Genomic DNA, 15,098 nt, shown 5'->3' on the forward strand with positions numbered 1-15,098 from the left:
GGTTTGAATCCCAGTGTTACTCCTGCTCCAAGTTTCCATATCTGTAAAATGAGGATAGAATAGTACCTATTTGTTGTGCAGTATAATTGAAATAGAATAGAAAGCATGTAGAAGAGTTGCATGGATCAGAGTCAGCATCCAAAAACATGTTAGCTGCTATTATCATTATTATTAGTGTTACTAAGAAAATTGCATAAAGAGATCAGGAAATTCTTGGGCAGGAGTAAGCAGAGATACTTTGCCTCTCCTTGCCTCATTTATTCCCAAGTGCATTTATTCCCAAGAAAAAAATTGGCCGGGCGTGGTGGCTCACGCCTGTAATCTCAGCACTTTGGGAGGCTGAAGCAGGTGGATCACTTGAGGTCAGGAGTTCAAGGCCAGCCTGGCCAACATGGTGAAACCCCGTCTCTACTAAAAATACAAAAATTAGTTGGGCATGGTGGCAGATGCCTGTAATTCCAGTTGCTTGGGAGGCTAAGGCAGGAGAATCACTTGAACCCGGGAGGCGGAGGTTGCAGTGATCCAAGATTGTGCTACTGCACTCTAGCCTGGGCTACAGAGTAAGACTCTGTCACCGAAAAGAAGAAAAAAGAAAAAAATTAGGCTGAGTAATATTTTCTGTGTAGAAGGTAATAAGACCATGAATGACTCTAAAACTCAATGTTGAAAGTTTAGCATTTAAGTTAAATTACAATTAAGGTAGGAAACATTTATTAAAGGGCTTGGGATAGAGGGATGGATCTCAAGTGAAAGAAAACCTGAACTTGAAGTTGGCTGGTTTCAATCAGTAGTGGAAAAAGAGGGAGAGAAGGAAAAATGGCATCCACCCAGCCATGTGGAGAAGTGATTATTTTCCATTCACGGCTGGCCAGCATTCAGAAGCTGTCCCTCTAGTATTTATAACAATTACTACTAAACTGAAAAGGAACAATAACATTTGCATCAAAACAGTTTACTCCTCAGTGTTTTCTGCATGGCAGCCTTTACTTCCTTGTTTCTCAGGCTGTAGATTAGGGGATTCAGCATGGGGATTACCGTGGTGTAGAACACAGACGCCACATTCTCCTGGGCCAAGGAACTGATTGTGGAGGGTTTTAAGTACATGAATGCAGTTGATCCGTAGAACATTCCCACAGCAGCAAGGTGGGAGCTGCAGGTGCTGAAGGCTTTGGATCTACCCTCTGTGGTGCTGATGCCGAGGATGCTGGAGAGAATGAAGGTGTAAGAAACAAGAACTGTTAAGCTCGTGACTATGATGTCGAATCCAGCCAAAAAGAAGACTGCCATCTCAACATCATAGGTGCTAGAGCAGGACAGCTTCATGAGAGGGAGGATGTCACAGAAGTAGTGACTGATGAGGGGCTCACAATAGGGCAGTTTTAACATGAGGCCAGTTTCTATTGTGGAGCCAATGAGTCCCATGGCGTAGACCACAGCCACCAGCAGGGAGCAGGTGTGATGAGACATAATGATATTGTAAAGCAAAGGGTGGCAGATGGCAACATAACGGTCGTAGGCCATCACTGTCAGCATGTAACACTCAGCAATGACAAAAACAAGGAAGAAGTAGAGCTGTGACATGCACCCTGCGTAGGAGATGATGTTTTTCTCTGACACAAAGTTCACCAGCATTTTGGGGGTAATGACGGAGGAGTAGCAGAGATCCACGAGTGACAGATTGCTGAGGAAGTAGTACATGGGGGTGTGAAGCTGAGAGTTCAGACGAATCAGAGTGATCATGCCCAGGTTCCCCACCATGGTGACCAAGTAGATCCCGAGGAAGAGGAGAAAGAGGGGGAGCTGGAGGTCTGCTCTCTTCGTTAATCCCCTGAGAATGAACTCTGTCACTATGGAGTGATTTCCTGCAGCCATCCTCCTCTGGGCGGGAGGCCTGCAGGGATGCATGGGAGACAAGAACCCTATTAAAAGGCCAATCTTGGATGGCTTGGGGAAGCTAGTCTTGAGCCTTTGGTGCTAGTGGAACATCCTGGGCTCTCTGCTGATCCTTCCTCCCTGCCTTCCTCCCCTCCTCCTGCTATTTGCTGGTCTTCTTTGCAGGAAGACCAGCCTGAGTGTTTCAGAGATCATGAAGATGGGAGGAAAGCAGGCCAAGGTCTGGATCTTTTACCATGCACATTTTTCTAAGTATCCTGGGGCAGTGTTTCTTAAAGGGTAGTCCCTGGACCAGCAGCACTGATATTACCTGGAGTTTTTTAGAGATGCAAATTCTCAGGCCTCACCTCACACCTACTTAATCAGAAACTCTGGATACGGAGCCCAGCAATCTATGTATTAACAATCTTTCTGGTGATGGTGTTGTGTAGTAAAGTTTGAGAATCTCTATACTGTAGATAAGTAGTATATTTCATATTTAGTATTTGGAGATGGATTTTGCTTTAGAAATAAACTTCCCTTGTCAGGTATATAATTCCTAAATATTCACTGAGTGTGAACATGTAAATACGTATCTGAAATTTATGCAGTGTCAGGGTGATAGGGTAGTTACAAGCTGTGTCATTGACTGACACATCAATTTCTATGTCTGAAAGATGAAGAAATTAATATTGATTCGAAAGGTGGTTGTAAAAGTAACATGGGATAATGCATATTTAGAAATCTTTTTTCAAATACTCAGTGCCTATAAAAAGTGTGAATTGTCATTAAGAGTCTGGAATTTGTTCTTAATTTCTCACTTGACTTAAGATCCTAAGGCAGTGGTTCTCAGCATTGGCTATATATTGTAATCACATGGAGCATTTACAAAGGATTGATGCCTGGCTTCTACCCATAGATGTTCTGATTTAATTGATCTGTGGTGCACCCTGAGCGCTGGCCCATTGAATGTTCCATAGTAAGTGCTAAATAGCTAATTATTATTATTATTATTATTTTCAGATCATAATATCAAACCATTGTCCCATTACATCCCTGATGACGAAGTATTCAAATTACAGACATATCTCCAGGAAGCATGAATAATCATTGCTGGATACAATATGTATAGATAGTCTCATCTGTGGGATGTATTTCTTAAGCTATAAAACTTAAATTCCCCCTATTTTAATTGCTTCCTTATGTAATTACCAACTTTGGCATAATGCTTTACAGCTTACACATTTCTTTCAAAGGTCAATCTCATTAACTTCTAAAGTTTTGGAAAATGGGGAGAAAAATGTTTAGGGAAGGATTTTTATTTTCATTTTTGTATTGAGAAAACTGAGGTGCCAGACACTAAGTGATTTGCCCAAGGTTTACTAATTATTGGTGACTTGGAACTCACACTTACCTCTGCTCTGTCCTGACCATGAGTTTCCTCTTTTGCCTCACATGTGTAGTCTTGCAAATCTGTACACTTACAGCTCTAAGCAATGTGTAATTGAAACAGGTTTATGAGTGATATCTTGGTATATGCATAGCATAGGAAAAAGAAGAATGCTGTAAGTTGTTTCATTGTCTAGGAAATTGAAGCTCTAAAAGTTAAATAAATCACCCAAGGTAACTAAGCCAGTAAGAGGCAGAACTGAACCTAAAACCCATGACGTCTGACCACCAGTGTGTTTTGTCTCCACTAAACTAAATTGTTTTGTTTTAGCTTATCTTTGTGTAGCACTTTTTTATTATTTAATAACATTTAATTTCTATAATTTTTGAAGATAGAGGAAAGATCTATTGCTAATTTTGGATGCATTTAAAAATTATAAAGGCAATATGTATGCATTGTAGTTAATTAGAAATGCAAATAAACAAAAATTTAAAACAACCATTTTCCACCAGTTGGAACCGAATGGTGATAGTGAATATCCTTCTAGACTTTTCCTATGCATATATATATTTACATGTATATAAATATATATGTATTTTTACAAAAACATTTGTAATCTGCTTTTTAAACATAGGATTCACAAATGTATTGTCTCATTTGATTCTAACTGGCACTAACTGTATTCCTTTTTCTTAGAAGTAAGAGTCTTTAAAATCATTAGGATGTGGTGAAGCAAAATCTGCATTGCGTTGTAAGCTTTTATGTCAAATTATTGGTAATGAGGCATTTAGCTTTACAATAACTAGTATGAGAGGTAGCTAAGATTTTTAAAATTCGAGTTGAACATTCCTAATCTGAAAATTCAAAGTCCAAAATCTGAAACTTGTTGAGCGCCAACATGAACCACAAGTGGAAAATTCCACACTTCCTCTCATGTGACTGGTCTCAGTGAAAATACAGTCAAAACTGTTTCATGCATAAAATTATTAAAAATGTTGTATAAAATTACCTTCAGCCTATGTGTATAAGATGTATATGAAACATATGTAAATTTCATGTTTAGACTTGGATATCATCCTCAAGATACCTCATTATATATACACAAACATTCCAAAACCTGAAAAAAATTCTGAGTTCAAGACACTTCTAGTCCTAGGCATTGTGTGTAAGGAATTATTCCCATTTATGACAATGGAAATAGAAATGTATTATCTTCATTTATTACAAAGAAGAATTTTTTTTCTAAATAACAACAGTAGATTTAAAATACTTTACGTATCCTTTTTTACCCCATCTCTGTCTCTTAAAATGAAAGGCAACACCCAACTTGAATAACTGTAAATGTGGATCATGTGCTTTACAAAGCAGTGTGGAATGAACACCATTCACTGAGTGCACGGCAGGTGGGAACACCATTGTGTAGGAGAATGCTAGACAGCACTGATTTAATTTTTCACTCTCATAGTCTTCTAATAACATGAAAGAGGCAAATATAAACCACACATTTCTTTTGTTTTCCTGTTTTTTCTCTTTTTTAAAGACAGAGTCTTATTCTGTTGCTCAGGTTTGAATGCAGTGGTGCGATCATGGCTCACGGTAACCTTAAACTCCCAAGCTCAAGCAAGCCTCTCACCTCAACCTCCTGAGTAACTGGGACTACAGGTGCATGCTACCACGCTGGGCTACTTTTTACAATTTTGGGTACAGATGGGCTCTCTCTGTGTTGCCCATGCTGGTCTCCAACTCCTGGCCTCAAGCAATTCTCCTCTCTTCATCCCCTAAAGCTCTGAGACTACAGGTATGAGCCACCATGCCTGGCCAAACCATATATTTTATATTAGTTACTACAATTATTACCTTTAGTTTCACTAAGCCATCAGAGCCTTAGGATTACTGCCAATGAGAACACAGCACACAGATTTAAAAAGCACATAGAGGTGAAGATAAACATATGGTTATAAATACTCTGCATCATAAACAAGAGTTCATGGAAGAAATATTTTTCTCATGCGATTGCTTTAAGTTTGAAATTAAATACCTGTGATAAGGAAAAATAAAGCACAGTCTGCTGGAAACTTTAAGGGCTGCCTTGGTTTCAACAATCAGAAAATGCAGGAACCATACTGATTTAAATGAGTCCTACATTTACTCAAAGTCATAAAAAAATGGGTCACTAAGACTGGGGGCTTGGGATTGTGTTTACGAATATATGGGCACAGTATCTCCTGGGCTGTAATCACTTGAGAGGCTGGGGTCCTCACTAATGGAACAATTAGAGCCTTGCTTTACACTGGCTCTGAGAAGCATGGTTTGTCTCCCAGGTGTGTTAATTTTCCTTTTATTGGTAGGGTGATCTTGCAGCTAGGGAAACTCGGAGTCTAATGCCAGCTTTGGAATATTTTACCGTCAACAATCCCATTACTATTGTCATCACAATCAACATGATTATGATCATTATGCCCATCATCACCACAACCACCTCACTCATTACCATCAACACCATCATCAGTTACTACCATTATGGTTGTTACTTAATGTTCATGATTACGCACAACTGACTAGCTTTAAAAAGTTTACTATAAAGTGTTTTAAGAACAAATTTGATTTTTTAAAAAAGGAATGTTATGTTCCTTACATTTATAAGGGAATGCTGAATTTGGCACCCTGCTGCTGCACCAAGTAAACTGACAGCATAGGAGGTTAGGAGCATATGAAGGTAGACTGAAAGAACTCTTCATTCATATAGGCTCATTCATAAGAGAAGTGTGTTCATAAGGAAATTTCCCATTCAAGAACACGTTCAGTATTTTGTTATCCATGAATATATTGCTAATGAAGATTTTTAAATTAAACTTTTTATTTTGAGATAATTGTAGTTAAACACATAATTTTAAGAAATAATGAAGAAAGATTCCTTGCTGTATACTTTATGCCATTTCACCCATTGGTAACATCTTGCCAAATGATTGTACAATATCATACCCAGGATTACTGACATTGATACAATTCATGGATCTTATTCAGACTTCCCCAGTTTTACTTACACTCATCTGTGCATGTATTTAGTTCTATGAAATTTTATCAAACACATAGGCTTGTGTATCTAATACCACAGTTAACTTAAAAACACATCACCTGCATTTTCTAAGTTTCAAAACAATAACTTGATATCCTATTATACTCCAAAGGTGACCAGTTATTTTTCTTTATTATAAACTCACCACTGTAAACATGTTTTATGTGTAAAATAACTGTAACGGATAACAAAAGTAACTTAATGCAATTATTTTTGTTGATCACATTTTTCCATCTTTGGCCTGCAGAATTCTCTACAGTTTCTCTCTGGAGTCTTTGACACAGTGTTAGTAGTTTCTAGTATTATACCTTCCTTGCTCTCTGATATGATAAGATGTTATGAACTCATTTCATACATTTAATTCCTCAGACCTGGAATCAACCATTTCTCCAAGAAGCTTGATTTCTTTTAGCAGGGAAATGATATTTCAAGAACACAGATTAGGTGCTACAGAGGCTCATTGCTCTTGGCTTAGCCAGTATTTCTAGGTCTTTTCAAACAGAACTAGGAAATGTAGGACTACATAGTTATCAAAGTGTCTTTTTTTTGAAGTCCAATAATCTTTCTAGGATATATTTTAATGTTCATTCTGAGACAATTTTCTTAAGCGTGATGTTTCTTTCAACATGTTACTTTAAATCTTTTTTTTTTAATGCCAGAAAGTTTCTTGAATTATAGTTTTTATTACTTGTTCTATTGGTTTAGATTTCTCTGTTGAGGCTCCTACTCTATGCCAGTTGCCAGCTAGATCTTTACCTAGTGTCTACATTTGTTACTTTCCCCCAAATCCTCTTCAGTTCATTTTTTCTCCTTTCTTTTCACCTTTGATTTCTCCTAAGGCAATATCTGTTGTATTTATTTCATTTTGGTTATTCTTAGTTCAGTCTCAATTTCTGAAACTGTTTTTTATTTCTAACAATTTCCTGAGTCCTATTGCTTAATTTATAATTTTTTACTAATTCTGAGTTTTATTATTTGTTGGCAAGTTTTTGTGGCTTGCTGTATATTTTCTGTAGAAAACCATTCTTTTTCTTATAACAATAATAACTTTATATGGGATTTGCCTTGATTCTTTTCTATTCAGTTTTAGATCAAATTAGTTTTTTTCCTAATTTCACACGTGTGGAGCCCCTTCTTTGTTTTTTTCTGTGAAGTGCTGAAACTATGATGCCTTACCACCTGAGATCTCTTGGTTCTGTCCCTTTTCTGCTTTTATCTGGATTGTTACTTTCTTTTGTCTCTAATGTTTCTATTCTGCTTAGTTTAGGTTTTCTTCCTTCCAGTTTATTCTTGTAGGGAGTTTTGGTTGGTTTGTTTTGAGAGTTCATGGTGTCCAAACTTCTGCACCTCTTCAGATCTTACTATTAAGGAAATGAAAAGGTGAGACACAGATTGGGAAAAAACATTCAATGCATATATTAAAAGACTTTTTTAGAAGATAAAACAAGTCTCTTACAAATCATCTAAAGACAAACAACCCAATTAAAATTGACTCCAAAATTTAGATAGTTACTCCATAAGAGAAGATACACAAATGGTCAAGAAATACATGAAAAGATTCTCAATATCATTAAACATCAGGTAAGTGCAAATTAAAAACACACTGACATAACACTACATACCCACTAGAAATGTTAAAAATTTAAAAATCTGACAATATCAAGTTTCGTTGAGGATGGAGAGCAACTGGACTTTTCCTACATTGCTGTTGGGAATGTGTAATTGAATAACTTCTCTGTAAAGTGGTGCTATGATTTGAGTGTCCCGGACAAAACTCATGATGGAAGCTTAATTCCCAGTGCAGCAATGTAGAGAAGTGAAACTCTTAAGAGGTGGGGCTTACTGGGAAGCATTTGGGTCACGAGGGCTCACCTTTATGGGCAGCTTGGTGCTGTTCTTACGGTAGTGAGTTCTTGCTCACAAGAATGAGCCCTCACCAGAAACCAAGCAGACACCAGCACCATGCTCTTGGACTTTCAGACTCTGGAATCATGAGCCAAATAAACCTCTTTTCTTTATAAATTACCCAGCTTCAGGTATTCTGTTACAGCAACACAAAACAGACTGAAACAAGTGGTTTGGCAGTTTTTATCAAGTTAAACTTGCCTATGACCCAACAATTCTAACATTAGGTATTTATCCAAGAGAAATGAAAATATACACTTACAAAAAGTTTTGTACATGAATGTTTATATATGCTTTATTCATAAAAGCCTGAACCAGAAACAGTTTAACTGTCTATCAACATGTAAATGAATAAATAAGTTTGTGAAAATAATCATACATCAGATTACTACTTGTCAATACAAAGGAATGTATTACTGATATACTCAACAATATGGATGAATCTCAAAAGGATTAGACTGGGCAAAAGATGCCAGACAGAAAGGAGTACGTACTGTAGAATTTCATCTGTATAAAATTTTACATCAGGCAAAATAAATCAATAACGGTAAATAGCAAGTCAGTGGTTGCCTGGGCTCAGGGACAGTGGAGGGATTGAATGCAGAGGTGCATTAGCGAGCTTTTTGTGGTAATGGACATGTTCATGTACAATGGGTGCATTTTGCATTGTATTTAGTAATTTACTGTAGTTAATAAAGTAGAATTTAAAATGAAAAAAATAGATATGGTCAACAAAACATGTCCAATAGTCAGCATCGCTAGTAATCAAAGAAATATGATCAAAATATGCCATTTTCGGAAACATATTGGGTTGAGAAGTTTTTGAATGATAATATCCACTGTAAGTTAAGGTGTGGGGAAAAGGTATTCTCATATATTACCTATGGGGTGTGTATGGGTAAGCTGTTTACTCTAGCTGAACCCGTGGCTGGAGTCACCTCGAAACAGTGGCAGGGGAGTTTCCATAAGGATGTTCCCCAAACCTTCCCAAGATGACTCTGGTTGAGATTCTAAACTGAACAATGAGATCACTTGGACTCAGGAAGGGGAACATCACACACTGGGGCCTATCATGGGGAGGGGGGAGGGGGGAGGGATTGCATTGGGAGTTATACCTGATGTAAATGACGAGTTGATGGGTGCAGCACACCAACATGGCACAAGTATACATATGTAACAAACCTGCACGTTATGCACATGTACCCTACAACTTAAAGTATAATAATAATAAAAAAATAAAAAAAAAAAAGAAATAAATAGTAAATGCTAGAGTGATCAGTATTTATCAGGAAAAACATACAGAGGGCTATGGTCACCCTCACTAGAGACAGCAAGAGAAAGGGGGTGTTCTACGTACATATGTCCACAGTGAGGGGCTAAGGTATGGAGTTTTTATGAGGGCTTAAGGAATTTCGCACAGGGCTGGGGCTAGTTTCTTTTAGTGTTTTAGGCAACAACCTAGATAACCTTTATCAGTGCCTGACTGTTCAAGGGCTTAGGTTTGAGCCTGCTGGGTAAAACCTGCAGCTGACTGGGTCATAAAGTCGTCAGGGCACTCTGATTTTTGGTGAGGACACAGAAAGGAAATGGGGGGAACTAGAGAACACTGCACAAACCATTATGTATGTATAGTTCAGCAGCATATATAAAAGAATTTAATAAAGAGCAAGTCTGTAGATACAACAATTGTACTTTAGGAGTTTATCCTAATAAAATAATGTTATGTTTGCAAAAAATGCACATTCTTCTCAGCATTGTTTATCATAGTGAAAAACTGGACATAGAAATTGTCCAGGAGGAATTGACAGATTTAATTGTGGGTCTCCTGTTAAAGGACTACCATACGCCCATTAAGAATGATGTTTAATTGTATTTATTTAGATAAAAATGTTAATAAATTTTTTAAAATAGAAAACTTAAAAATATTATATACAATATGATCTACTTTTATTAAAAAACAATACTATGCAAATTAAATGAATGCATAAAAGATATGGAGAAATATACACTTAAATGTTAGCTGATTATGCATTGTGGAAATATGAGTTATTTAAATTTTCTGCTTTATGTTTAGTTATGTTTTGTAGTTTTATGAAATAAGCACATACTTACAAAAAAACTTGAAAGTTAAACTAAATTTATCTAACTGGTCATTTTACAAATTGAGTGTTCGGTGAACAAGCTTTCAGTAAATTGACTTTTTGGTTAAATATCTTTCAGCAAATTGATTTTCAGGCAACCAGCATGTATCATTAAAAGATAAAGTCAGGCCGAGAGTGATGGCTTATCCCTGCAATCCCAGAACTTTGGAAGGGTGAGGCAGGAGGACTGCTTGAGCATAAGAGTTTGAGACCAGCCTGGGCAATATAGCAAGACCCTGTCTCTACCAAAAAACAAAAAAAGATAAAATCAGGTGGTTGATGCCTGTAATCCCCAGTGCTTTGAGAGGCCGAGGTAGTAGAATCACTTGAATACAGGAGTTCGAGACCAGCTTGGACAATGTAGTGAGACTCCATCTCTACAAATAATTTTAAAAATTAGCTGAGTATGGTGGTATATGTCTGTAGTCCCAGGTACTCAGGAGGCTGAAGTAGATGGTTTATTTGAGCCCTAGAATTTGAGGCTGCAGTGAACTATGATTGCACCATTGCACTCAAGCCTTATTTATTTATTCTCTCTAAGAATAATTAAATAAATTTAAATAATATTTAAAACAGATGAAATTAACATATTTGGAGTATTGATGAAGGGGATTGACAAACTAAGAAAATGGTGCCATATTTTGACACAGGGTATCATGGGGAAAAGAGAAATTTTAAAAGGAATGATATGGTTTGGCTTTGTGTCCCCTCCCAAATCTAATCTTGAATTGTAATCCCATAATCTCCACATGTTGTAGGAGGGACCCGGTAGGAGGTAATTCAATCATGGGGGCAGTTTTCCCCCATTCTGTTCTCATGATAGTGAATGAGTTGCATTTCCCCTGCTGGCACTCATTCTCTCTCCTTCTGCCTTGTGAAGAGGTGCCTTTGGCCATGATTGTAGGTTTCCTGAGGCTTCCCCAGCCATGCAGAACTGTGAGACAATTAAACCTCTTTTCTTTATAAATTGCCTCATCTCAGGTATTTCTTCATAGCAGTGTGAGAACTGATTAACACAGAGAAGATAATAAAATAAGTTTTCCTTGTGTTGAGTTTTAAGTGTCTGCGGGACATTCAAGTGGAGATGTCTAGTAGGTTTTTGGTATTTCAGGTAAAAAAAAATCTAGCCTAGAAATATAGATTTGATTTTCAACAGACCAAAGCGCTCAAGGTGTGGGTGTGGATAAGATCTTTCAGAGAAAGTTATTTGGGATGAGAGGAAGAAGGCTGAGGATCTGTGGGTCATCAGCACTTACAGGCAGATGAAGAAGAAGACTTGAAGGAGTAGGAGAGTGAAAGGAAGTAGCCAGAAGTTGGAGGATAATCAGAAAGTTCATGTGCCTTGAAAGTGAAGGGTTATGAATAATTCACGAAGAAGTTAGCTATCAACAGCATCAAGTAAAATAGTACTGAAAAGTTTTCACTGGGTTTAAAGACATCCTATTTGATTTATTCAATGACATCATGACATAGATAATAGATAAGTCAGGTTTAATTATTGCTGTTCCACAGAGGGGGAAATGCCAGGCAAAGAGAACTCAATGTCTTGTTCAAGACAATGCAATAAGAGCCAAATCTTTAGACTCGGCTCCTTCCACAATACCGTATTTCTTCTTGATTTAAGCTAGCGATCAGAGTAAAGTCCCTGAGAGCAGGCTTTGTGAAATTCTGGAACACCTTACCAAGAAAATGTGTGGCTTTCTTTCTCAGCAAAGGTCTTTGTAAACCGGGAAAGTCCTTTCAATCCTTGTTTTCTGCTGATCTAAGACTGTTTAAAAAAATTTTCTTGTCCATGGAGATGTCTCCATTACACTTGGAATCACCTCCCGTCTTCTACCTGTTAAGCCACATACCTTGCATTTGTAGATCATCCCTGCTTAATCCTTTCTTTATTTTAATCCACCACTATCTCGATTTGTTTCTCACCCTTGAGAAATTTTAGATTTTATAGTATTGTACAGGCAGATTTTGCTTTATGAAATAATACATATGTTCCTGAAATGTACTTTTTTTTTTTGAGGCAGAGTCTCACTCTGTTGCCCAGGCTGGAGTGCAGTGGCATGATTTAGGCTTACTGCAGCCTCCATCTCCTGGATTCAAGTGATTCTCCTGCCTCAGCCTCCCGAGTAGCTGTGATTATAGGCACACACCATCACACCCGGGTAATTTTTGCATTTTTAGTAGAGACGGGGTTTCACCATGTTGGCCAGGTTGGTCCTCAACTCCTGACCTCAGGTGATCCACCCGCCTTGGCCTCCCAAAGTACTGGGATTACAGGCATGAGCCACCACACCCGGCAATGTAATGTTTAAGAATTTTATTTTGAAGAGCTTTATGGTGCCTACTTGGGACAGCTCTGTAAACCAAATTCTTTCTACTGCCTTTGGGGTAAGTTTCTGTGTAGTTTCTTCTACAAATTCCTTGACTTTGGAAGTCTCATTCGGTAGGCATACATTATCTGGCGTAATTGTCAATAAAACACCAATACTAGCATATTAAAGGCCTCAAATTAATTTTTTAAAACTAGTTCTCTCTCTTTTTTTTTGGCATGGAGCAGGGTAGCTAAGGAGGGTCACCAAATGACTACAGGAACTCCTAATGTATTACTTCAGAAAATAAAAGATCATCCCTGAATTTATGGGTTTGTGGTATGGATTTTTATTGAAGTGTATTCATAAGAAAGTCTGTTATATTCAATAAGATTTTAAAGGAGCACCTATAATGTGTTCATCACTGTATCAGATACTGAATGTGTTAGTGTACACAAAAGTTATAGAATGTAGATTTTTCCTGAAAGAAGATTTTTATCTAGAATAAAATAGAGTCTTGAAATAATCAATTAATAATGGAAGGCTCTTTTAGACTAAGCACATATGCAGATTAATGTAAGAATGAGTGAACAGGAGGGCAAGAGAATGATCGAATTCAAAGTTATTTTCAGTTCTTCCTCTTGCTCAGGAATATAACTATTCCTCACCCTTGAAATATGCTTCTCTTTTGGCATCTGTGAAATTCTCATTTATCCCACAATTATTTTCTAAGTTGAATATCGACTAGGGCCACATATATTCTCACAAACACCTTCAAGTTTCTTCTTGTGATTCCTGTTTTTCAGATGGGAACATCGAGTTTAGACAGTGTTAAGCAACTTTTGCAAGCTCACACAGTTAATGAGTAACAGAGTAGGGATTTAATTTCAGGGCTGTTTGACTCCAAAACCTGTTCTTAGATGCTACATAAGCCTTTTAAACACTTCTGTCGGTCAACTTCCTTTTCCCATTTGTGGGCGTTGTTGAGGAAAGTTTCAGTCCCTAGACCGCAATTATTTTCTCTTTAAACACACTTGTTTGGAGCAATTCACCATTCCTCTGCTTTTTGTGTTCCTCTCCGTTCCTATAATTCTCCAGCTTTCATCTCTACTTCTTTTCTCCCAAGTTGTGATCTTTCATTGCTGACTTCTTTCTGATCTCTGCCTTTTAAAGGTTCTGCCAGCACTCTGTGGTCTTGTCTAAAACTGAGTTCATTACCCTCGTCACCCTTTGATTCTTCATTTATGTCATCCTATTCCTGACTCCCTGGGCTTAAAATCTTAGTCAAATTTGATTTGTGCGTCTTTCCATCATTCTCTCCTGTACCATTGAGACATCAAATCATGTTAATTATTCAATTTCCACGTCTCCTATACTGTTCATCTCCCTCTGAATTTACTGCTTGTAGAAAGTCTTCTAGCTGATCTCCCTGCCTGCTGTTCTCTCCATTTCAGCCTATTCTTACACCACTAACAAATAAGACATCACTGTTACTAAGATAATAATTTCAAATACTAATATTACTTAAACTACTTCATTTTATGTCTTCTGTAATCAGCACCACTTATTCATTATAATAATCATTTCAGGTTGGTTATTACACTCATTTTAAGATTAGGGACTTGCAGTTCAGAGAGAGGTTAAACTCTTCCTAAGGTCACACATCTAATAAGAGGTAGAGTCAGGATTTGTGCTGAAGTTCATCTAATTCCAAAGTTCAGTTCTGAATACTTAGGGAGACCATAATTTATCATTCATTAGAATATATCTGAGACAGAAAGAAGGTGCTATTAATAGTTTTACTGAAATGACAGGCAAAAACTGGGAGTATTCTAGACAAATTGACAGGTGGTCACCTTATCGATACTACACTGTAGTTCCTTTCCAGTGGTTATACCCACTTAAACAGCGCTTTTGCAGAAGAGAACACAAGCTCAGCTTTCAAGTTAGTGTTTGTAATGACCACTAGACAGCCTATTGGAAATATCTAGTTAAGTAGTAGGATACCAGTTTATGGGCTTAATAGAAATATGAAAGCTATTAAATAAGGAATCCTTTCCCCATTGCTTGTTTTTGTCAGGTTTGTCGAAGATCAGATGGTTGTAGATGTGTGGTGTTATTTTTGAGGCCTCTGTTCTGTTCCATTGGTCTATATATCTGTTGCACATATACACCATGGAATACTATGCAGCCATAAAGAAGAATGAGTTCATGTCCTTTGCGGGGACATGGATGAAGATGGAAACCATCATTCTCAGCAAACTAGCACAGGAACAGAAAACCAAACACCACATGTTCTCCTTCATAAGTGAGAGTTGAACAATGAGAACACATGGACACAGGGAGGGGAACATCACACACTGGGGCCTGTCAGGGGGTGGGGGGCAAGGTGAGGGAGAGCATTA

General features: G+C 37.5%; 1 protein-coding gene across 1 annotated transcript; it reads right to left on the bottom strand.

Annotated features, from left to right (window-relative positions):
• Nucleotides 1–688: 688 nt before the first annotated feature.
• LOC101004167 (olfactory receptor 8A1) lies at nt 689–4,838 on the bottom strand. The gene has a single exon (XM_021926689.2). The coding sequence runs from the start codon at nt 1,903–1,905 to the stop codon at nt 943–945; it is 963 nt and encodes a 320-aa protein (XP_021782381.1). The 5' UTR covers nt 1,906–4,838; the 3' UTR covers nt 689–942.
• Between the last annotated feature and the right edge of the window lie 10,260 nt (nt 4,839–15,098).

The sequence above is a fragment of the Papio anubis genome, chromosome 12 (genome assembly GCF_008728515.1).
Source record: "Papio anubis isolate 15944 chromosome 12, Panubis1.0, whole genome shotgun sequence".
NCBI classification, from domain to species: domain Eukaryota; kingdom Metazoa; phylum Chordata; class Mammalia; order Primates; family Cercopithecidae; genus Papio; species Papio anubis.

Coding starts and splice junctions, on each gene's coding strand:
- LOC101004167 (XM_021926689.2), bottom strand. CDS start 1,905: ATGCATCCCTGCAGGCCTCCCGCCCAGAGGAGGATGGCTGCAGGAAAT.